The sequence below is a fragment of the Orussus abietinus genome, unplaced genomic scaffold (genome assembly GCF_000612105.2).
Source record: "Orussus abietinus isolate OABI.00-Male unplaced genomic scaffold, Oabi_2.0 scaffold5, whole genome shotgun sequence".
Classification (NCBI taxonomy): Eukaryota; Metazoa; Arthropoda; class Insecta; order Hymenoptera; family Orussidae; genus Orussus; species Orussus abietinus.
Genome location: NW_019394929.1, coordinates 501,204 through 523,075, shown reverse-complemented (window position 1 = coordinate 523,075; position 21,872 = coordinate 501,204). Strand labels below are relative to the sequence as shown.

Sequence of the window (21,872 nt, the reverse complement as noted above, 5' to 3'; positions counted from 1 at the left end):
ACTCACACCTGTGAGCTTATTATTCTCTCCAGTTGTGAGAACACTGAGGATTGCAGCACTTGTAGAATGTAGTCATCGGTTCATCGGCAGATCTCGTTTGAATCTGCATGAAGTACGCTCGAGGATGCGAGCACTTGGGACAGCGTTCATCGGTTGAATCTACATTTTCCCATGCAGCACTCCCTCCAAGTACATCGTCCACCTCTTTCAACTTAGGATATGTACGACTGCTCACACGCCGAGCTATGTTGACAATATATGGACAGGTATTGCATGAAAATCGCAGGCAGGTCGAACCTTGTTCTACTCGTAAGACGTTTCCGCAAGTCGGACAGAAGAGGAGCATACTTTTTGTAAGCAGTATTCCAATAACCTTAAACCAAAAGCGACTTCGTGAAACTCTAACAATTTTATTTCTTAACATCGGTAACTTATACTACGGTGCCGTTAGGATATATATTAACTGCTAATCCATAGAATTGCACATCCAAAATGATTATTCTTTACCTAATGTTCATGACTTTGAAGGACCTCAAAAATCTAACATAACCCTTCTTGCCACACGTGTACAAGCGGAAATTTCTGACGACATTCCGACAGGTTCTTACATCACGAATTATTTTTCAATGTAGAGGTGATATCGCTTTTTCAGTAATAGGCCCTAATATTACGAAGTAGTTCCAGACAAGCGCTGCCATCACCGCGTACAAGCGCCACTGTGAGCGTTAACTGAATTTCTTATTCGTGTTGGTAAGCGTAGGTAAGCCACCACCGTCAACTGCCGCATGGTATTACCATCACGAGTACGTGAGCCGCCAACGGCGACTGGTAGATGGTACCGCCATCGCGAGTGCGCGAGCTCCTATCAGAAATTCGTTGCGCCGCCCTTGGGGGCAAAAAACGGTGAAAGCTAACGTACGAAACCAGAGGGCAGCACATGATGCGATCGCACGATCCTGCCCGTAAGCAATCTCCCAACTCATCTCTGGTGGAAGTCAGAATCGTACATCTTGCATGTCACATGGAGCTGCGACATCTCGTGCCCAATCACCACAGCTGCGGTCACTTAAAAGCAGGAAATCCAATTCGTAGATAACGCACCGTAATAGAAACTAAGTATTCTGGGGTGTTACTCCTACCCAACAAGGAGGGCACCGACTAGGTTTAAACTTTACATACATTTATTTAATAGCATTCATATTTCGAGGATTTGTTACATTATATAAACATAGACATTTCGTTTTCCACGCTAACTCCTATTTTAATACCTACGTGTATTGATATAATAGAACTATAGTATACCTAAGCATGCAGTATTCCATTGTTATTTGGTAAATCGTGCGTCGTGTTAAACACGTCTCTCTCAGCCCTACGTCTTGCGTCGATGTCCCTTTTTTTCGCCTAACACGTACACTTACATTTTACAGACATACAGGCGCATCCTCCCATTCGCTCTTGCCGATTCACTCACTGACATTGTGGGCGCACTTCCTAGGATGGTAAAACGTTTTAAACATAGGCTCTATTACCCTCAAAGACGCGATATAAGCCGCCATATGCCGTCGAGACTTTAGAGTATCCTTCTGCGCATCTTGGGAAGAGGACGCGTCGACCTACGAGATTTCTATGCGTCTCTGTAATTCAAGCATTGCATAAAATTCAATTCTATCACGGGAAAGCTCGCTCTGACTTTAAACCAACCCTTTTCAGATTTCCGCATTCGAAGGAGCCGAATAAAGGAGGCTGAGCATGCCGCCGTATACACGATGCAACCGTACAAGGCATGTGATGAATAATCCTCGAAGAAAACGGATAAAAAATGGAATCCGGGTCAAGAGAGCCCCGGCAGGTTTTTCGTGAATTTTCTGAACAGAAGGCCGACCGTTTGTGCGAATTTTCGAGGGATTTCCTTAAAGCTGGAACGTCGACGCTTCCTGTTTCCAAAGGCGCGCGCGCACCCACTCGATTATTGTCCACAAAGATGGCCCTGTCGCACTTAAATTCTAGCTAAATACCTCCTAGCCATCGCGTGTCAACTATTCGTCAATGGTCTCCGCTTCTTTATTTCTTTCTTTAATCCTTTTCTATGTGCGGTTTACGAGTACGTAGGTACCGTTGGTCAGAATTCGGGGTTCCGGTTTCGCGGTGGCCAAGCTTTTCGTCGCGGGATGAGCGGAAAAAATCTACCGGTAAGATAGAACAATATGGATAAGGATACTAATAATTGGGAATCCTTTACAGGACAATGTACAGCTTAAGAAGGATGACCGAGACATTTGGAATTGAGTTCCCTGTTAACGGAAGAAATTGATGCGATGACGGGGTCTGCTCAAATTTCGACGAAAAGGCTGACCGGTGGAACCCGTGAGCTTCGAGACAGAAAAACGGGACACGGGAAACTTACCTGACTATTAATACTATGAAACGATACATCGTGTAACTTATGTCGTTATGGTACACCTCGGACCTACTATCTAATCCGGATAAGAGCGAGAATATTGAGTCGTAGGCGTGCACCGTCGACGGGAAATCGCAAATACACGTCGCATCGTCGTCGCGTTCCCCGATTTGCTTTCGACTTTTCGTCATCGGTACCTTTCGAGCTCTCGGGGCGAAAGGAGGAGAGATTCGTACGAAACTGGGTGTATAACACATCGGACCTCCTATTGTATTCCCTCTAAAAAACGACATTTCATTTAACGCGACTCGTCAAGTTAATGCGACCGTTTAGAATAAATGCGTTAAATGAAATGGCATTATTTATTGTAAGGGTACACACAGTGGAAGGTCCGAGCAGAGGCGAGCGAGTTGACGATCGAAGTTGACGATTAAAGTCGACGATCAATGTTGACGACCGAAGTCAACGAGCAAAGTCGACGAGCGAATATCGGCGAACGAGGCATCGACGTAAGGACAGACCGAGCTTCCCGCAAGCTTCAACGTCTCTCGATGGCCCAAATAAATAGACGTTAAATATTGGCAGTGAATAATATAAAATAGAGCCGCGAAACCGAACGAGCCAAGCGGCAAGCCGCGAGATTGGAATAACTTATGCCTTAAAATAATTACAATTAGGTCGCAATGAACGATCGCCTATAGGTAAGATATACGTTGATCCCGTCGAGCGATCAGCCTCACTCGGATTCGTTAGGATACATATAGGCCCATTTTGGCGGTCCATAATTCTTGGAATATATGGAACGTCGATTTTCCAGTCGAAAAAGCCGAACCTCTACAAACGATCGTCGAAGGGTAGCTTCCGATACTCTTATCGAAAGCTCCCTTCGAATAGGCCTTAGGAGAAACTTTTCAAGATCTCTCGCTCGGCGGCGTGACATCGGAAAAAAATGGCGCGCGGTACGCAGATACGCGTGCGATTTATTTTCCTGCCTGCCATAAAAAATTCGATAAAAAGTGCCGGACTCGAAGGATAAAAATCATGATAGAAACGACGGTTAATAAAGGGTGATCCGTGAGCCCGTAGTCATTTAACGAGCTTCCAAACGGCCGTTTTGCAAGGTTTTCGAACGTCGCTCCGGTAGTCGAAGTTCCTTTTAAATCTAATGCCCGCCGCCACGTGGCGCGGAGATCGGGGATGATGTCCGGCGAATCAAGAAAGTCGGCTGCTGGTCGAGAAAAAAAAATTCAGCGTACAATTCTTAGAGGAACGCGCAAGAAACGCGTCGGCGATTTCCGCAGCCCTCTCGCTCGTTTTTCATGCTTCCAGGGCGCCGCCGTGCCTCCGGAGATGGAGATACAGCCGAGCGATCGAGTGCATCCTCGAGGTCCCTCCGCAAGAAGCGTCAGAGGGCACTTCACTTATCGCTAACCGAGACTACATAGGCTCATTGGAAACATTAAGAAGAACGTGGCGTCGACACTGCGGCGAGATAAAATCCCAGAAGCTCCGCAGCCTTGGACCCGCGCAGGGGGAGTTGCAATCGAAGCCCAGGAGTCGATAAAAAAAATCTCCAAGACCTGGATGCACTCGGCCGGTTGCATCAGGAAGTACTTGCCACCTCGCTCGATGGGCAAGAATAAATATTTGTCGTCTAACCAGTCTAGAGCATCCAGGGTACCCAGAGTAAATTCGGCTCCTCCTTCGAGTGCACCTCGTCGAACAGAAGTTTTCGTCTACAGGAACGTTTTCCCCGGGAGAGTGAGCGGGTGAAACGCGAAAGGCATTTCTTCATCATCTCACGGATAATCGAGCACGATTCATGTGTGATTTTTTAGCGCAAATCGGTCGCATGCGTGCGCACCGTCCGCCCGCAATGAGTCCATTACTCTTGCGTAGGGTCATGTACAGTTGCTGGCGCGCACGTATGGCCATCTTCCAATAGTTTATACCTAATATGTATATATATATATATAATATGTCTGTATATATATATAATATTTTTAATAATACATATCACACTGAGCCGGCTGCGTGTGTCCATCTAGCTGAGCACGCACTGCCCCTAGCACTGGCGCGCAGACGCGGAGCCACTGTAGAGTTCACAATTTTCCGAGGATTCCGGGAGAAACGTGCCGTTTTTCCCGGGACCTCGGAATTCCAGGGCGTTTTGGATCTTGTCCCACTTCGATCCACCGCGTCTCCGTGCTCGCGAGGGATGCGTGTCGTCCTCTAGTAGCACTTGCGCGTGCACGTGCACTTCCGCACCAAGTCCACGTCCTTCGTGTACCGGGTCCCGTTGTTGCAGATCAGGCGTACCTAGAGTTGATCGACGTTAATACGGTAATGGTAATAATAAACCAGGTTAAAACAGGAACCCAGGAATTAGCGCTCACCTTACGTCGCTTAGTTTTCCGCGGCAAACAACAAGAGCTACCGCAGCTGCCCCAACACTTGGCCAACTTGACCGGTCGTCGACTTCGGCACCCATTTTCGCTGTAGTACGCCCTGGTGTGCTCCTTCCGGCATGTGGGAGCTGGGAAAGGGGATGAAGAGAAGGTGAAGAGGAGTTTGATGGGTTAAGAGAAGAAATCGATAACTCGAAGACGCACCTTTATCGCAGTTGCGACCTTGCCATCCCGTTTGGCACTTGCAGGTGTAGCCGCCGAAAGGCTGGGGAACGCATTGGGAGCCTTTGTGGCACTCGTGACCGGCGCAGGGATCGACGAGTCCCGAGGCTGGGACCGGCATCGGCATGTCTGGAAGAAATGTCCAGAACATTTAGAAAGGAAGTTCCGACCTCGAAGAGCACCTAGGACCTCCTTTCAAGGCGATATACCGATGCGCTCGCGAGCAGGCTCCTGCGGCATGGCTTCTTCGTTAGTTCCGCCGACTTTGCTCGGTTCCGCGATCCCTTCGGCCTCGACGACGTCCCTGCCGGCTTCATCGGCTTCTTCGTCCCCGGTGGAGCACCCGGGCGTCACTCGATGCATTTTGGCGGCATTGCCGAAGTCGACGAGCTTGTGGTTGATCCACATCTCGGAGATGCACCCTGAAGAAGGTTAAATTTATACGTTTCTGGATTTTGGAAGGATTTCCCGCGACTGCGTCCGGATATTTAGGTTACCTTGGAAGCTCGTCACGTTCCTCAGGTGGAACTCGGCGAAGGCGACGCCGGCGACCGCCGGGGCGACGCCGCCGACGTACATCGGGGTCGTCAGTTTCAGATATTCCCTGGGACCCTCGTTGATGATGCTTCTGGCGAGGCCGCGGTCCACTCTCATCGTGAAGTTCTTCTTGATGGCCAGCAGCTCGGCTATGTGCGACTTGCCGTCCGAGACCATCTCGTAGCTGTACATCGTCGAGGTGGGGTAATTACCCACGTCGTAGGATACCCTGATGCGCCCATTGAAGAGCTCTACGGCGATGTGCTCGCCGTTCTGCCCGTCGTAGAAGAGGACACCGTTCTCGTGGGTCGTCACGAAGACGATGGTAACGTTGGCCTCGGGCCTGGTGCGGAGCGGCTCCAGCTCGACCAGCGAGCTGTTATCCACGAAGCTCAGACTCGTCAGGTACTCGCATCGTTTGCCTGGAGGGAAATTTACATTACAATCCCACGTACCTCTATCCAGCTACACGGTACACCCTGAGAAAAACCATATTTTCCTTCAAAGGGAATTATTTCTCCGAATGGAGTTAAAGAAGCTGTAGCATAAAATGAAAAAAATACAGTCTTGGCTACAAGAATGCCGATTGTTTAGCCGACGCACTGCCTCGATGGCATGTTGCATATCTTAATTTTAATAAACTAAGGAAATAGTTTTCTCCGAAATTTTCGGCTGGAGAGGTTTTTTTCTCAATGTATGTAGAAAGTGACGCCGTGAAGAGGGTTCTCACCAGTGTAGCCAGAATGGCACTGACAAAGGTAGTCCGCGGCGGAGGAGGGCGAAGGTTGGAAGCAAACTCCATGTTGGCAGTCGTGGTGGGCACACGGACTGGTCTGAGGATAGAGCATGGCTGTCGAAGGCGCAGCCTCGCAGTATCTCCCGGTGTACTCCGCCGCGCACTTACACTCGTAGTCGTTTATGCCGTCGATGCAAGTAGCACCGTTCTGCAAGTAGAAGGGCAAGGTCAGAGAAAAAAAATGATCGCCCGCACTAAGGGTAAATTTGGTCGAATCAGAGAAACATGCATTGCGACAACGAAATTATTTGAGATCAACAACAATCAGTTTGAATCAACGTCGAGCTTTCTTCGCGACGAAACAGGTGTTTCTTGTAATTGTGTACGTGTTCAGGCAATAGTGTATGTATTTTTTAGTGAGTTAATATTTTTTTTAGGATGGTTCTAGAGGACAGCTCCAGGTTACGGGTACCTACCTGGCACAGATGATCACCGCAGTCATCCAGGTTGGTGGAACAGTTGAGCCCGGCGAACCCGACCGGGCACTCGCAGCTGTAGTGGGTCCGGTGGTCGACGCAACGGCCTCCGTTCTCGCAGGGGTCGTGTCCTTTTGTGCAGAAAGGTATTTTCTCCTGGCAGTATTCTCCCATGAATCCCGGGGCGCAGTCGCAGCGGTAGGCCTGAACGAGGTCGACGCAGCTCGCGTTGTTGGCGCACTTGTTGTTCGCGCAGTCGTCCACGTTGCTTTCGCATCGGAGGCCCTCGTAACCGGGAGTGCAGTCGCAGCTGTACTCGCACACCGACTGAACGTCAATCGAGACACGAGGCCCGGAGCCGGACCGCGGATGGCCCGCCAAGTGTCCTCGACATTTGGGGACCACCCCGGAGTTCGCCTCAACGCGTCGACTACTACCCGGTGCCGGGTTCGGGGCCCCCCGGAAAGAGCCACGAGCGCTTACAAATGCTACTTACATCGAGGGGTTGTTCCCTCAGGAAATTATGGATTTTAATGCCCGAAATCACGTGGAAGTCATAAAAATCGCAAGCAAATATTACCGAAGCTTGCTATCGAATCACGCTATCATATGAAATCAAAGGCAATCGGTTCTCGACGAAGGAAATCGTTTTCACAAATTCCCAAGTGAAGAGCTCCTCGACTTCCACCTCGGCAATGGTCGTCGTGATTACAGGTGGATTACGGTAAAGACCCTCGACTCCGGCACCGGCACTACTCTAGCAGGCGATCGCGAGGCTACTCGCTCTATGTCTACGTCTACACCTAACTACGTAGCCCGTGTGTGCGCCGTCCAACTTGGGGGAAAAAGAGGAGAAAAGCAAAGTATCCTACTTCCGAACTCTAAAGTTTAATAGCTACAGCTTTAAGGGGCGACCTTCGGGCGCTACAAATGCCCAGGTTGGGGATACAAAGTGAGGATCAGCCCGGTATCTAGCCAGAAGAGCTGATTACAGGTCGCAAACGATCGTTACCCCCGGGGCAAGACCTAGATCCTAGGAAGTCAGCACTTTTGACCAGGGGCTGTTTTTTGTGATTGTCACCTGCGCACACACGGGACCAAGCGCCTCGAACCTGGATCCTACCTGAATCTGCCTTCTTCCAGTACTTTACAAGATCCGGAGTTCCGGCAAGGATTTCCATAGCACGCGTCAATTTTATGCTGACACCGGTCCCCGTGATATCCCGGTGCGCACTTACAACGGAACTGCCGGTCTGGTAGGGTTTCACAGAATCCCCCGTTCTGGCACGGTGCGGTGTAGCACACGTCGCACTTTGCCAGGACCTCGGCAGGCTGCTGTTTGGCTGCACGTAAGAAAGGTCTACGATTAATGAGCAATTTTAGTACCGTTCGAGAGGCCGGGGCCAAAACGACCGAACAAAACAGACTGGGCGCGTGTCAATCGCAAACTGAGGCCCCTCTCCCAAGCCGCGACCGACCGATGCCCCTGGCGACGCTTCCGGAGGCGCTTCTGGTGCTTACTTTTACACTGGAAAGCGGATACCGGGGTGGTGAGCAAGAGTTTATCCCTCATGGCAGGAGGTTCCATGCACCTGGCGATGCCAGGCTCGACGTAGTCTTTCTTGACCCATTCGGCGAGCCAGCGCATGCTGCAGTCGCAGTAGAGAGGATTAGAGCCCAGGGCGCTGCAAGAAGAGACCGATTAGACCCCGAAGACCTCTTTTTATTATATCGCCAAGTTTTACCCCCGTCACTTACAGATGAGTGATGGACTCTAGATCGTCGAAGGCTCCTTCTGGGATCACCGATATATCATTGCCGTGAAGGGAGCTGAAACGTTAGCGGCGATTAAGGGACATTCGTTAACGGATAACCCCCTGTGGGAGCTCTTCGGGTACTCACATGATCCGCAGGGATTTCAGCCCGGCCAGGGCGTTGCGCTGCACGCATTGCAGCTTGTTGTAGCTAATTATCCTGAGGAGAAACAGGGATGGATTAATTAATGGCCCACGGTGGGAATTTACCCAGGAGGTCGGATTACTTGTATGACCTGCACTTACAGTTGAGACAGGTTGGTGAGGTTCCTGAAGGTGTCGTTGGACAGCATGGCGATCAGGTTGTTGCTCAAATCTCTGGAAAGGATGGATGATGTAGAACTTCCTGATTTTTCGAATCCAGGGGTAGGTCGAGGAGCTCTTCCTTGTACTTACAGTCTAGACAGAATCCGTAGGTGGTTGAGTCTCTCCGGTTGAATCGTTCGGATGTCGTTCACGTCCAGGTAGAGCTCCGTCGTTTCCGGCGGTATCCCGCGAGGTATTTCCGTCAGGGAGGACCTGGAGCATCGCACCACGGAACCGGCGCAGTTGCACTGAGGAGGGCAGTAATCGTCGCCGAGGCAACCCACGCTGTCACCTGAAAAAGGCAGTTTCCAGGGTGGAGGAAGATCTTAAAACGACTCTGCACCTAGTGGCGCGTTTTTACGAGATGATCTGCTCACTGTTGCACTTGAACTCGTGTTGTGGGATATCTTTGACGACGGCATCCTTCAGTCTTGGGGGGTCGTGACAGCGCCCTGTGACACCGGGGATGTCGCGCCTCGTCAGCCATTCGGCGAACCAGGCCAAGTGACAGTTACACGATAGGGGATTCCCCTGCATGTTGCTGAAAGCGCGACGCCCATTAGGATGGGTCAAAGGGGATCACCCCTGAAGATGAGATCTAGGGATCCGAGGGATCGACCAGACGGAGGAATTTTAAGGTTCCGCACTTACATGGTCCGCAGGTGATCCAGGCCGTCGAAGGCTCCCGGCATTACGCAGGTGATGACGTTGCCGTGTAGGTTCCTGGAAAGGGGGATAAAAAACGGCCGCATTAGAGATATCGGCTCCCAAGGGAGGGGTTCCAGGGTCTCACTTACAAGGTCTTCAGGTTCGTCAGGCCGGTGAACATCTTGTTGTGCACCTCCCTCAGCTTGTTTTCCGACAGGAGCCTGCAAGCAAGACGGAGTCATTCCCTCGACTCGGATCTCGGCGAGGAGCTCCACCTCTTAGGAGGTAGAAAGCGCGATCGGGCGATAGTCCCGGATATCGGGGACGATCTCGAAAGTTAGCTCTAATTAGAAGACGCGGCGGAGCAAGAAGTCGCGAGTCAGGCCCGAGAGTTCGGGGATAATGGTGTCCCTTTTAACGGGGCTGGGGGACGCCTCCCTCCCATTACTCACAAGTCGGTGAGCTTGCGAGCTCCCTGAAAGGCGGACGCCTCGATGCGCGAGATCTTGTTCCTCCTGAAGTCCAAGTGCTGCAGCTCCGGCAGCTTCTCGAAGAGGCCGTCGGCTTTGATCTTATCCAGCTCGTTGTTCCCCAGCAACCTAAGCAGGCAACCCATTAGTCGGGACTACACGTTTCCGGCGCCTCTTCCTATGGGGCCAACTTACAGGGTCGAAGTGTAGATCGGCAGGTCCCGAGGGATCGACGTCAGCTTCTTGTTCGAGCAGTCCACCGTGGCCCCGTTGCAGGTGCACGGAGAGGGACACTCTCCTGGCAGGATGCACTCCCCGGCCCTCTTCGTCAGCAGCTCCTCGTCACCTGTGGATGGCCAATCTCGGATACGGACGAGTACGACATTTCTGCCTGATCTATGACTCGAGGCGACCAAACCACGGGACCTCCCACGATTTTCCTCCATTTATCGACCCCTCTTAGACGTGAGTGTCGGCGATACCCGCCATCAAAGAAATCCCCACGAAATGAGAACGGCGAGTTTTCAAGTGAAAGCGATCCCAGTGCATAGAACAATTTTTGTAAACGATTTCTCTGTACACGATTTCAGTCCCTTGTCTATGTAATCAGCCGCTGCAATTCTGGCCAGATTAAAATCGGTGTCTCGATTAATTTTATCTCCGTAACTGACTGTCTCGACATTGCAATTGGAATTAATCCAAATGTATAGATACCTTTCGCGGATAAAGGGTCGGTCACTTCTAACGATTCCCTTAAGTTTAATTTACGAGTTTCGCATCCCTCGCGATCCGAATTTTTTATCTCCCCACGAGGGTATTTCTCCGGCGTTTCTTCTCGTGCATCGGGCCGAGGATTTCTACGGGATGGTGGAATCTTTACTAAAACCGATCCTCTCTCCGAGCTGTAATTACAGGAATCGATGCATCGCCGTCCCGCCCAACGGCGCGCGTGGGACGCTCGTCAACGCGCGATTAAATGCGCCCCGAGTTATCGGAGAGGTTCGCGTTTGTACGAGCGATCGCGAGCCTCGATCTTTTCCCATCCTGGATGGAGGGCAGAGGAGACGCCGAGGACGCATCGCAGGACGATATTCCCGACACGGAACCTCCGATGCCCGTAAAAAGGCGACCTTTCGTACAGTTTCTCCTACGCGTCTGCATGCCTCGCGAGGGGCACGTTACGTGCGAGGGATTAGACAGATGAGAAGAGCGAGACAAGCGCGGGTTCATCCCAAGACCCGACGTCTCGTTTATCACGAGCCAAATGGAAGTGGGAAATAAACGCCGGCTTCGAAGTTTTACCGATGTACAGGCCGATACAGACCGATGGAGACCGATGTGCCGGGATTTTTGCGGCGCATTTAAACCCCGGCATTTTGATTTCCGTCGTGCACCCCGAGAAGAAATATTCCTTGACTTGACGCGAATTAAACATTCATATTTACTACATTTTTACACACCTCATAACCGAAGTTTCACGTAGTAAAGCGTAGTTATGAATTAAAGCGTGTATATCTACCGTGTTAGGGTGGTTTGACTTGAATTAAATGTAACGTTAGAATTTTCTTTAATTCAATTTATACGCTGTATGTGATATAATGGAGTTTATCTCCGATTTATCGTGGCATCGAAATAAAAAAAAAAATATGACCGGGTATGTGAATTTACGTGGGCATTTTTATCAGTGATAGAAACATGCATCGCGACGACAAAATGTCGCATTGAGTAAAGAATAATTCGTTTAAATCAATATCAATTTCTCTCATCGACGAGATTGTTGATTGTTGTAATTGTACGAGTCGGGAAATTATGTATATGTGGAGAATGTTTGTTTTGGTTAACTAATTTTTTATCTCGGTGCTGTTACGATTTCCCACGGAGGCGGTGACGACCCCACAAGTACCGACCTTAAGACCATCCTGGCAAAGTAAGAAGAGGAACCGGAAATCGAAGCGTGCTTACCCTTACATTTGAACTTGTCGTCCCGCATCGCGTCGATCTTCCTCTTCAGGGTCCTCCGGGGTGCATCGCAACGTGCACCGGAAGTTTCTATCGGATGCTTGTGGAGATACGCGCTCAGCCATCGAAGATTGCAGTCGCAGATGAAAGGGTTCTTGGCGAGGTGTCTGAAAGCAGAAGTCGGCAATGATAATTTTTTTTTCTATCCTTATGATCTTCATGGGCGACGCAATGGTACCGACAGGGTCTCTATGCTGCGCAGGTTGGCGAAAGTCCCATTTGCGAGAGACTTGATGTTGTTGTCGTAGAGAGAGAGGAGACGAAGGCTGGTCAGGTCCCTGAAGAGGTCCGTGCGGATGCAGGAGATCTCGTTAGCGTTAAGCAACCTGGAACGAAGTGAAATGTTTACTTCCGTAGTGGACACCTCGGTAATTGTTCCTCCTCTTATCGGCATCGCGTCTCAGCTCTTCCTTTTCCATCCAACTATTATTTATATTCATTTTTCTCTCAGAGAATTATCGACACGTAAAGTGGAGGAAACATGAAAAAAGAGTAATTCTGCCGCAAAGAACCAGTACCGAATAGAGGGCACTTTTTGAAAGAATTGGTATAATTAATATTTCTAGTGCTTTTCGACGTATGGGCGAAATTCATCGAACCGTACAGGCGATAGTGGACCGAATGTCGGATGCTCTTATACACCTTTAATATCTTGTAATTCTCTTTTTGGATCCTCGCAATAGCTGAATTTTTTCAGGCTCTAGGTCCCGTTCGAGGTCGAGGTCATTCCTAGGTGCGAGACAGGTGTCGGCACGATATCTCGGGTACCCTTCAAGTACTTGGAGTACGATCCGTGACGGACAACGATCGTCTCGCGGTCTCTCGCGGTCTCTCGGAGCGAAGGTCGCCACGCTCGGATGATGCCTACCGAGCGCGAGATTACTACTCACAGCAATTGCAAGTTGGTCAGTCCCTGTAACAGTCCACCTGGCAGCTCGGCTATTTTGTTCCCGTAGAGGACCCTGTGGAAAGGAGTGCTCGAGTTAAAAGGGCGAAAAAAGTCGAGATTTCGGAAACGTTTCGTCACCCTATACGTACAGCGACTCGAGGGACTTCAGTCCGTGGAAAGCGTCGGCCGCGACTTTCTTGATCTTGTTGTTGCTCAGGTCTCTGAAACGGCGGATAACCGAGAAGGGGAGAAGTAAGTACGACTCGTGGCTTGGTATCGGAGAGCAACTGGTGAGGAAAAGTTTAAAAAGTTGAAAAAGTTCCTTACATTCTCCGCAACTTCCTGTAAGGCGAGAACGCGTTCGGCGGGATCTCCGTGATGGCGTTCTGCTCCAGCCGGCTGAAAAATCGGGGAGGAAATGACAAAATCCTTTCCGCAAACCGGGAAAATCCTTCCCCACGGGGAGCATTTCCCCGGACTGTGTCACTTATAAAACGCGATATCGAGAGAATTATTTTCCAGCGCCAAGACCTCGAATAAGCTCGACCAGACTCACAGCTCGGTGGTGTCCTCGGGAAGATGGGTCGGGACTTTCGTCAAGGACTTCTCCCTGCAGTCCACGATGCCGTCCACGCATCTGCAAGGATGAGGACACTGCGGCTCCGCGCTGCATTCCGATCCAGCTCGTTCGGCAAGACCCGAGCACTTGAACTCGTGTTCCTAGGAAATGACAGCATTCAAGATCACTTCCGATACCGACGAAGCCCGACCCGGACATACCACCTCTATCCCCACCTGACGAAAGTAACTTTTTCTCGAATTTACATCAGGATATTCATCCGCGTCTATTTCAGAGTCCCCATGAAATTTCAATTTTTTTTAAAATAAGTTCTCATACCCTTTCAAATCTTTCATGCTAAATTTCACGCGTGTCAGGACCTTCCGTACAGTCTCCATATTCACGTAATAAAATTTGAAGAGAAATGAAAGTTTCATGAATAGTTGTTCCCTCGGATGCCACTTTTGCATCCCCTTAACGTGTCCCGAATTTCTGTCGGCGCTGTCGGGAGACGGCAAAAAGACAATTGGCGCGGAGGTACCGGGAAACTCCGGGAAAGTAGGAGAGACGTGTGTGCCTTGAAAATACAGAAAGTGTCGCAAAAGGAGCGTTTGGCCCATCCGTTTGTCCTCGAGCACGCGCTTCTCCGCTCCCCGTTAGCTCGAGAGGTCGTCGTACGAGGAAAGTAGGTTTTCCGTTCATCTCCTCACGTACTTGTAGGTCTGCGAGATTCTGGCCCTTGAGGTGCGCAGGAGAGGAGCACTTCGTGTGTTGGCCGAGTCTTGGGAAGCTCCTCAGGTGCCTGGACAGCCAGGACAGGTGACAGTCGCAGGCCAGCGAGTTTTCTGCCAGTCTCAGGGTGCGTAATCGCGTTAGCCCGGACAGCATCTCCTTCCCCAGGCTCGTCAGCTTGTTATCGTTCAAAGTGCTGCAACACGGCGAGGATCGAACCTCGATTTACCAGGACGTTCCGATCTACCGCAAACCGCACAGGATTCGTCCTGGGTCCCGCTCCAGAGGGATTAACCGTGGCAGCGATTAAAACGAAACGAATGGACCGACTGTCCGATGTTTCCGGTGAATACCTCGTCGACGTGGGGAACGTTTCATCCCCATCGATTTCGTCTCTTTCCGGCGGTATTTTCGGTCAAACTAATGGATACTTACAGGATCTCGAGGTCCTTCAGCTCCCGAATAGACGCCTCGTCCACGCAGGTCAGCACGTTGTTGTCCAGTAACCTGTGGAGGCGTTCAAGTCGGGTTACTTTCGATCCGAATGAAAATGAATTTTCCGCACAAAAATAAAAATTCATAAATTTCGAATTATTGAACGTTATAGTCCAATGAAATCAAACACGTCGAAAGAAATGTCAGATTGAGCAAACAAAGTTCGTTTAAACCAACGACCCCAATTTTTCATCTCAAGAAAATAATTATATACGATTCGACGACAATGTATATATATATTTGTTTCAGCGAACTAATTTTTTTTCTCCTTGCAAATACTTGGGAATAAATTAGCTAACGAAATTGCTCGATCGAATGGGCGATGTATCGTCGTCCAGGAAAGAATAACTCTACAGCGGGTATAACTTGTGCCGCCCCAGTTTCTTGAATTTTCGGTGGGGCAAAAACGTTTTCGCAAAAAAGCATCGCTGGCCCAATTCCCCTCGTTTATAATTACCGAGGCGAGTGGACTATTTTATTGACCCCGTGAATACTATTTCTGGGTATTTTACTCGGGTTCTTTCCCCTACGTAACCGAGCAACACCCTCGGAGGTGGTGGCTACGAATCGCGTCCCCAGCGATCGATCATCCTCGTAGGAGTCGACCAAGATTTCGGGACTTAGGATCCCGGTTGCGTTTCCAGGACCCCGGTACACGTCCATAAATCTCTCCGGGGCGGTTTCTCGGCTTCTCGGGGTAGGAAACCCCCGAGCACCGGGTCGGCATAACCGAGCTGATTACGTTACATCCGTACTTACAGGTGTTTCAGCGAGGAGACCCCTCGGAGCGTCTTGGGTCCGATCATGGCGATCTGGTTGTGGCTCAAATCCCTGAAAGCAGAGGGAAGCCTTTCATCCAATTGACCGGAGCTTCCGGAAGCCAGGTCGGGGCTGTCGCGGCGAAGAACCCCTAACCAGGCAAAGTTCACGGGAAAAGACGGCTGCGCCTCGGAAGTGGACCGCGCTTCGCGGGGGGTCGCGACTGTCGCGACTTTCGCGCCCCTAGCGACGTAGAAATGCTGAGAAACGCGGAGGAACGACCAGTCGCGAGCTCGTTCCACATTTTCTCGGCTCAATAATTCATGGTATCGAGTGGCAGAGCTGTCGCTTATCGCCGCGCCGAGCCGGGCATTACGAAGGGTGGGTACGTGCCGGGAGGGCACGCGAATCGGGAAATAATTCATGCCCGTTCCTGGAAAGTTTAGGGGAGGCCGATGCAGATGGGCCACGGTGTTTTCCGCGGTATTCCGCCCGCCTGAATGGCCGCTGCATGCCGCTGCATGCCGCTGCACCATGGTGCACCGAGGTGCACCTCGGCGCTCCTCGCGCTACCCAGGCGCAGTGCGCCTTTATAACGGCGCAGCCGCGAGCTCGTCCTTCTCGGCATCAAAGGGGATCCCATTACTCTCTCCGGAGGAAGATTCGAAAGGCTGCTTGCCAAGTCTGACCGGCTACGAGCTAACCGGACACGAGGCCCGTTGGACACCGTCCATTGACCGTACTTACTCTTCCGGGCTAAGTAAGAGCGCGGCTTAAGGCCGTCGCACATCGAACGCGACGTCAACCGATGACGTCGAAGGTGTCGCACGTCGGAGAGAATTTATAAAACTTGCATACGGACCTTCTGTCCCTTACTCGGGATCCTGATACGCGTATTGTAGTTTTTTAATCACCCCGTGCGCAGGAATTCTTATCCAGATTACATGGATTAATCTTGTTCAGATAGGAACAAAGTACGACAAATTATTTCGGTTAACTTTTCACGGAGAATATTTTTATGTGCGTTGGTGGAGTGGTGGTGGTTTTTTAATATACCCTTCACGTGGGTCTTCGAATCCTGAAGACGAGTTCAAGCGCGCAACGCGGCTTTTCGGTGTGGACGCACCTTTACTCTTCAGGGCCGAGGCAATATCCGCTATCCAATTACGGAAACGCCCGAATCATTCTCAAAGAGTCCAATTGGATTCCCATTACTCCTGCACAATGGACGGCGTTTCTTTTAACGAGATACTCATTGATTTCGGTAGCCGCTCTCGGACGTTCCTTCGCCTCTCCATCTATCTAGCCCGAAAATAGTGCCAGTCTTCCTGCCAGGATCATCGGGCCCCGGAATGCTTCCAGTCGCCGTCCTTCCACCCACGGGATGATGGATGGACTCCGTCCACGGGAGGATCGTTTGGTCTCGCCAGTGTTGGTATTTGTCGCGACCCATTTCTTAAGAGAAACGAGGGTATAACTCCTGGCACGAATAAAACGATTCCAGATTTAGAGCATCCAATTTTGGGGAATCACGATTTACGAGCGAGTCCACTTTTGGTCCGTCCACTCTGGTAAGCTTTTATCATCCTGTCCATGAGACGAGTTCCAACGATTCCAGATTTCTGGAGCTCCTTGGGATACTTTGCACCCTGGGGACGGTTCCGGCTTCCGGTACCATTTCGACCTTCTGGTCTCGACCTAATGGAACTCCGCGCTTCCGAGTTGATTCTACTCTCGCAGGACCACTGGCTTCCAATTTCGGAAACATCCGAATCGTTGTCGAAGAGGCCAACTGCATTTCCATTACCGGGAGACAATGGATGGCGTGTTTCCTGACGAGACGTCATTGTTTTGGCGAGCCTCTGGGGTCTCGCATGTCCTGGGGAACCAGGAACCGGCGAACCCTTAAACAGCGGAACTACTTATCGGTTCCTAACCACCTTGGACCAGGTCCTAGAAAGTTTCGAGTTGCCATTCCAGCCGCCCATCCATCCACTTGGTAAATGACGGATGGAGGCCATCCATGGAAGGGCCGTTCGATCTCCCCAGAGTAAACATGCTCGCGACCCATTATTTAAACAGGAAAACCTAGAAAACAATTCCCAGGTGAACCAAATGGATTTCGAATTTAAAGACCACCCAATCTCGAAGAATCAGGATCTACGAGCTGGGGAAAGAGCGGGTCCACTTTAGGTGGTCCGACCATGGTAAGATTTTATCTCTTCACGAAATGAGTTCGAACATTCCCAGATTTGGAGTTTCCTGGACCACCTTGAACCCTGGGGACGTGTCCGACTTCCACCTCCACCTTCTGTGTTCCGGATTTTACTTCGATGGGATCAGGGATCCCTAGCTTCGGAAACGTCCAAAAGACCAACTGGACCTCCATTTCCACCCAGGGAGAAAAAGAAAAATTCATCTAACCAAAGAGATATTCAGTCAATTCGAAGATTAATAATTTCGCTCAAATAAATGTGGCATTCAATTTATTCCAAATAATCATTCCTGGAATTAATGAAATATTTCTTTGGTTCAATGGGAAATATATCACAATGCAGAAGACAATTACGCGTTTATTGTTTTGGCGAGCCTCTGGGGTCTCGCATGCCCTGGGGAACCGGGAACCGGCGGACCCTTAAACAGCGGAACTACTTATCGACTCGTAACCACCTTGGACCAGGTCCTGGAAAGTTTCGAGTTGCCATTCCAGCCGTCCATCCATCCACTTGGTGCATGATGGATGGAGGTCGACTTCTCGAGGGCGCCTCGTGCCGCTTCCAGACGGGAGCCGTCCGAGGATCGCGATAACTCTCGAGTGTCGCTCCTATCCGAAGGCACGCGTTCCGCGCTATTTTTACCGCCCCCGCTAAACCGCAAATCGATTTCCATCCACGTCGAGTTTTGCGGCGCCGGGCCGGCTGCAAAAACGCGGACGTTTTCGGCATCTCGTAATTCATCCGGCCAGACATCCGCTGGAACAGTTACGAACTGTCGATCGCCCCTCGTTCGGATAGCGATTACATGCCCCAGCAGTAATTCGGCATGATTTGCGGCAAATAATCGAAGCCGTGGAAAATTCAAGGAAGAAAATGCACGGTCGAGTCGCGGCCTTATTAGTACGAATAATAGAAAATTCCGCTCGGCCGGTGATTCTCGCGATTCCGGTAAATTATCTCCGGGGAAACGCATTTCCACCCCGGGGGAAGTCAGGCGGCGGAAAATGAAACGCCATCGCACTTGCAGTCGGGCTCTACTTTAATCGGCATTATGAAGTTTAATTTGCAATGTAATCCGGTTAATGGCAAGTAACGAGATTGCGCCGCGGTAATTGTATAATATACGACGAGAAATAAAATGCCCGGATTGCGATGAAATTGGCCTGATTATTCCGCAGCGGTGACGCGGGGAGGCGTCATCGCGGGATGTCGCGGAATATAAATGCCGGAAAGTCATCGCGAACGCGGCAGGGAGCGCGGTTCCGACGCGGCGTTTCAAAAATTCCGCGAGGGCGTAAAATTGAAATTCCGAGTGCCGATGAAATTCCGCGGTTTCCGCCCTACGCGGCACCCGCGGCGATTAAACGCGGAAGAGATCGCGGAAGGCATTTCTCCCCCCTGCAAACGGCGACGGTTCGATTTACGCATTAAACGTTGTAAAATTCTCCGCATTTGCGAGAAGTTTTTTTATCCGCGAGATAGAGTCCGGCCAATCGAGGAGCGGCGGGCATTCCGTCCCGAAAACGCTCCTATTCTCGCGTAATTTCCCGAGTGCGCTCCGCTTTAACGGCGGCGGAAATTTAATGTGGGATTATGCGTGGCCGCTTCTTTGGAATTCCGTTTCCGGCCGGTTTTCGCGGTGGTTATTCGGCCAGAGGGAGAATTTTTCGCGGAGGAGCCGGAACGTCCCCACGTAGAGGCCGCGGAACGCGTGCGGATTAAACCCCGCTTTTTCGTCGGTTTCCTCCGCGGAGTCCTTTTTCGGGACCTTCCAGGGTGCCTCAAAGGAGACATTTTCCGCGGTAATTACGCCGAATACTCTAAATACTCTACATCCTCTAGATACTCCATATACTCACAGTCGCTTGAGATTCATCATGTTGCTGAAGAGCAAGTCGGGCAGATAGCGAATCTGGTTATTGTTGAGCCGCAGCTTTTCCACGCCGACCAGGTCCTGGAAGGCGCCCCTCTCGATCGTATGGATCTGGTTGTTGGACAATTGTCTGCGGGAATAATTCGCAAATAGTCGTGGTGGCCGGTCGATTCGAGAGAAAGGGAAAGGCATCGATCGTGGGACTCGAGCGGTGTTTCTTAATCAAGCCAGGACCGTAGAAATGTCTCTTAGTCGCGGACAAGTGATCGAGCGGCTTCGAATATGTATTAGCCAGACAAATTGTCCCGGCTAGAGAGGATAATTCCCCAGGAGAGAAGATATCCGTGGGAATAAATCGCTCGACCTGGAGGCACGCCAAGGATACGCTCTAGATTGGCACCCATCGCAATCCGGAGACCTTCGATGAAATCCCGACAAACTTGATAATCCCCGTTGATGGTTCTCTCAGAAAAATTCCCACGGGTCGACGTTTCCTCCGGACGAAGGGAAAAGGGTGTAGAAAAGGACGTGACGGTTAAACACTTACAGGACGTGAAGAGTGGCCATGTCTTCGAAGTCGGTCTTGAAGATGACCGAGATGTTGTTGCCCTGGAGGTCCCTGAAAGCAGAGAGAGAGCAAAGATTCAGCACTCGGTAATTCTCGTGTTTTATCCAATCGACTCGTTCTCTAAGTTCCCCTCTATGGCGGTTTCCGCCTCTCGGGGCCGCAGGACGAATGTTCCCGGTCACAATACGTGTGTTACATAACACTCGGCTAGAGCGGTCTCGCACTGTAACGGGAACTGCAATTATTGTTCCGCCAAGTGTTCGCATCGTATCACTTATTCCCGCAACGGTGCATTGTGTCGGAATAAAGGCGCGGAAATTCAATGCAAACGATACACGTACACACTAGGTGACCGTTGAGCTATCAACGGTAAACCAGAGTCTATGAATTTAATAAGCAAGTCCTTAGCGGATTATTTCCAGGAGTCTATGGAGACGCGGCCAACAATCCCAAACTAATGTAATTCACGTTTCATCCATATTACATACATATAAATATACATTCACAAGAAACCTTGATTTTACGCGTTCATTTTTCTACGCGTTTACCCCTAGTCGAGATGAAAGGGGTGCTTTAACGTTATTTCAACGTATAGGACAGGATTGCGAACGTCTATTTTACGTATGGACTACTTTCAAACGACGTTCATGTAACTGAAAAGTTGGTTTAATAAACGTAGAATGGATGTTACATCGACGTTGAACATGAAAGTGGAAGGGATATTGGAGCGGGTGAAGACGGTTTGTGAAGCGTACTTCACGGTCAAACGTTTTAGCGACATTTCTCAAGGAATACGTAAGTTCGGTTCTTTTGGGAGGTATCGATGATTAATTTGTTCCCCGATGCGGCCACTTTTACGCGGTTTCCTCGTCGCGGCCGTTCCGGGAGCTCGTGTCGCTAGTCAAGGAGCGAAGTCGGGAGACCTCGTTACGCGGAAGTATAAATTTACTTTCGACGAAAGATAGAACTCGGCGGAAGCCGTTCGCTGTCAAACACAGTCCGCGCCAGCGACGACGGCTTCCACCGGCCACGAGAACTTATTAAACTGGTTCTCCCCGTCCTGGTCCCTCCGCTCTTTCCTTCGCCTCTTTTTTTTATCCCCTTTCTCGGCGAGTTCCGAATCGAGCGAGAGCCTCTGGAGAGCCTATCAACGCTGTCACTCGCAACTCGTTATCGCGTCCCGCGGGAACTCGCGAGATTTTAAAGATCGACCTCGCGGTCACTGGCATCGAGAGTTTTTCCCCAACCACATCTTGAATCGACCTGATTTTTCCGATTTTCAAAGGAACCTCATCTGGTTTCTTCCTAACCTTATTATCCTATCCATAAATGAGGCGGTTAAAATTTTCTTTCGTCCTTATACCGATTTATATAACCTCATTTTCCTATTTTTGTAGACATTTCTTGAAATTCTCGTCCCACAGAGCTTCAACGGTTTGGGAATTTTTCCTTCCCTCTGAACGTTCATGAGAAATATTTTCAACTTCGCTCTAGTTAATACTGAGATAACGTTATTCGCATATTTTAGAAGGCCGTGAGTTGAAAATTAATTTAAGCGAGTTTATTTGATTTCAGAGCGACCTAACCTGGTTCTCCTATTTTCAAAGAAATTCCTTGAAATTTTTTTATCCACCGAGCTCGGAGGGTGACGACTGTTGGTTTGGGAATTTTTGTCCTCTTTGGGGCAAAACGCGGAAAGTCGGGCGTCGATCCGGGAACGTCTCCCGTCGATCAACAGCGCGTGTCA

General features: G+C 50.2%; 2 protein-coding genes across 2 annotated transcripts in view; both read right to left on the bottom strand.

Moving 5' to 3' along the window:
• Nucleotides 1-4: 4 nt before the first annotated feature.
• LOC105701331 (DNA-directed RNA polymerase III subunit RPC10) lies at nucleotides 5-599 on the bottom strand. Its single transcript, XM_012427993.2, has 2 exons — nucleotides 508-599; nucleotides 5-373 (listed from the first exon to the last, which is right to left on the bottom strand). The coding sequence occupies exon 2, from the start codon at nucleotides 344-346 to the stop codon at nucleotides 20-22; it is 327 nt and encodes a 108-aa protein (XP_012283416.1). The 5' UTR covers nucleotides 347-373; nucleotides 508-599; the 3' UTR covers nucleotides 5-19.
• A 2,659-nt stretch (nucleotides 600-3,258) lies between these two features.
• Nucleotides 3,259-21,872, bottom strand: part of LOC105701108 (protein slit) — a 113,007-nt gene continuing 94,393 nt past the window's right edge. The window contains exons 2-30 of the mRNA XM_012427553.2: nucleotides 20,105-20,176; nucleotides 19,544-19,687; nucleotides 15,469-15,540; nucleotides 14,650-14,721; nucleotides 14,197-14,410; nucleotides 13,480-13,643; nucleotides 13,251-13,322; nucleotides 13,073-13,144; nucleotides 12,925-12,996; nucleotides 12,217-12,360; nucleotides 11,978-12,141; nucleotides 10,211-10,361; nucleotides 9,998-10,144; nucleotides 9,695-9,766; nucleotides 9,549-9,620; nucleotides 9,275-9,438; nucleotides 8,988-9,189; nucleotides 8,838-8,909; nucleotides 8,680-8,751; nucleotides 8,536-8,607; nucleotides 8,299-8,462; nucleotides 7,901-8,120; nucleotides 6,778-7,087; nucleotides 6,296-6,509; nucleotides 5,526-5,987; nucleotides 5,238-5,450; nucleotides 5,011-5,157; nucleotides 4,795-4,934; nucleotides 3,259-4,717 (exon numbers count right to left, since the gene is read on the bottom strand). Of these exons, the coding sequence (XP_012282976.1) occupies nucleotides 4,631-4,717; nucleotides 4,795-4,934; nucleotides 5,011-5,157; nucleotides 5,238-5,450; nucleotides 5,526-5,987; nucleotides 6,296-6,509; nucleotides 6,778-7,087; nucleotides 7,901-8,120; nucleotides 8,299-8,462; nucleotides 8,536-8,607; nucleotides 8,680-8,751; nucleotides 8,838-8,909; nucleotides 8,988-9,189; nucleotides 9,275-9,438; nucleotides 9,549-9,620; nucleotides 9,695-9,766; nucleotides 9,998-10,144; nucleotides 10,211-10,361; nucleotides 11,978-12,141; nucleotides 12,217-12,360; nucleotides 12,925-12,996; nucleotides 13,073-13,144; nucleotides 13,251-13,322; nucleotides 13,480-13,643; nucleotides 14,197-14,410; nucleotides 14,650-14,721; nucleotides 15,469-15,540; nucleotides 19,544-19,687; nucleotides 20,105-20,176 (4,243 nt within the window). The 3' untranslated portion in view covers nucleotides 3,259-4,630. The remainder of the gene's footprint in view (nucleotides 4,718-4,794; nucleotides 4,935-5,010; nucleotides 5,158-5,237; nucleotides 5,451-5,525; nucleotides 5,988-6,295; nucleotides 6,510-6,777; nucleotides 7,088-7,900; nucleotides 8,121-8,298; nucleotides 8,463-8,535; nucleotides 8,608-8,679; nucleotides 8,752-8,837; nucleotides 8,910-8,987; nucleotides 9,190-9,274; nucleotides 9,439-9,548; nucleotides 9,621-9,694; nucleotides 9,767-9,997; nucleotides 10,145-10,210; nucleotides 10,362-11,977; nucleotides 12,142-12,216; nucleotides 12,361-12,924; nucleotides 12,997-13,072; nucleotides 13,145-13,250; nucleotides 13,323-13,479; nucleotides 13,644-14,196; nucleotides 14,411-14,649; nucleotides 14,722-15,468; nucleotides 15,541-19,543; nucleotides 19,688-20,104; nucleotides 20,177-21,872) is intronic.

Coding starts and splice junctions, on each gene's coding strand:
- LOC105701331 (XM_012427993.2), bottom strand. CDS start 346: ATGCTCCTCTTCTGTCCGACTTGCGGAAACGTCTTACGAGTAGAACAA.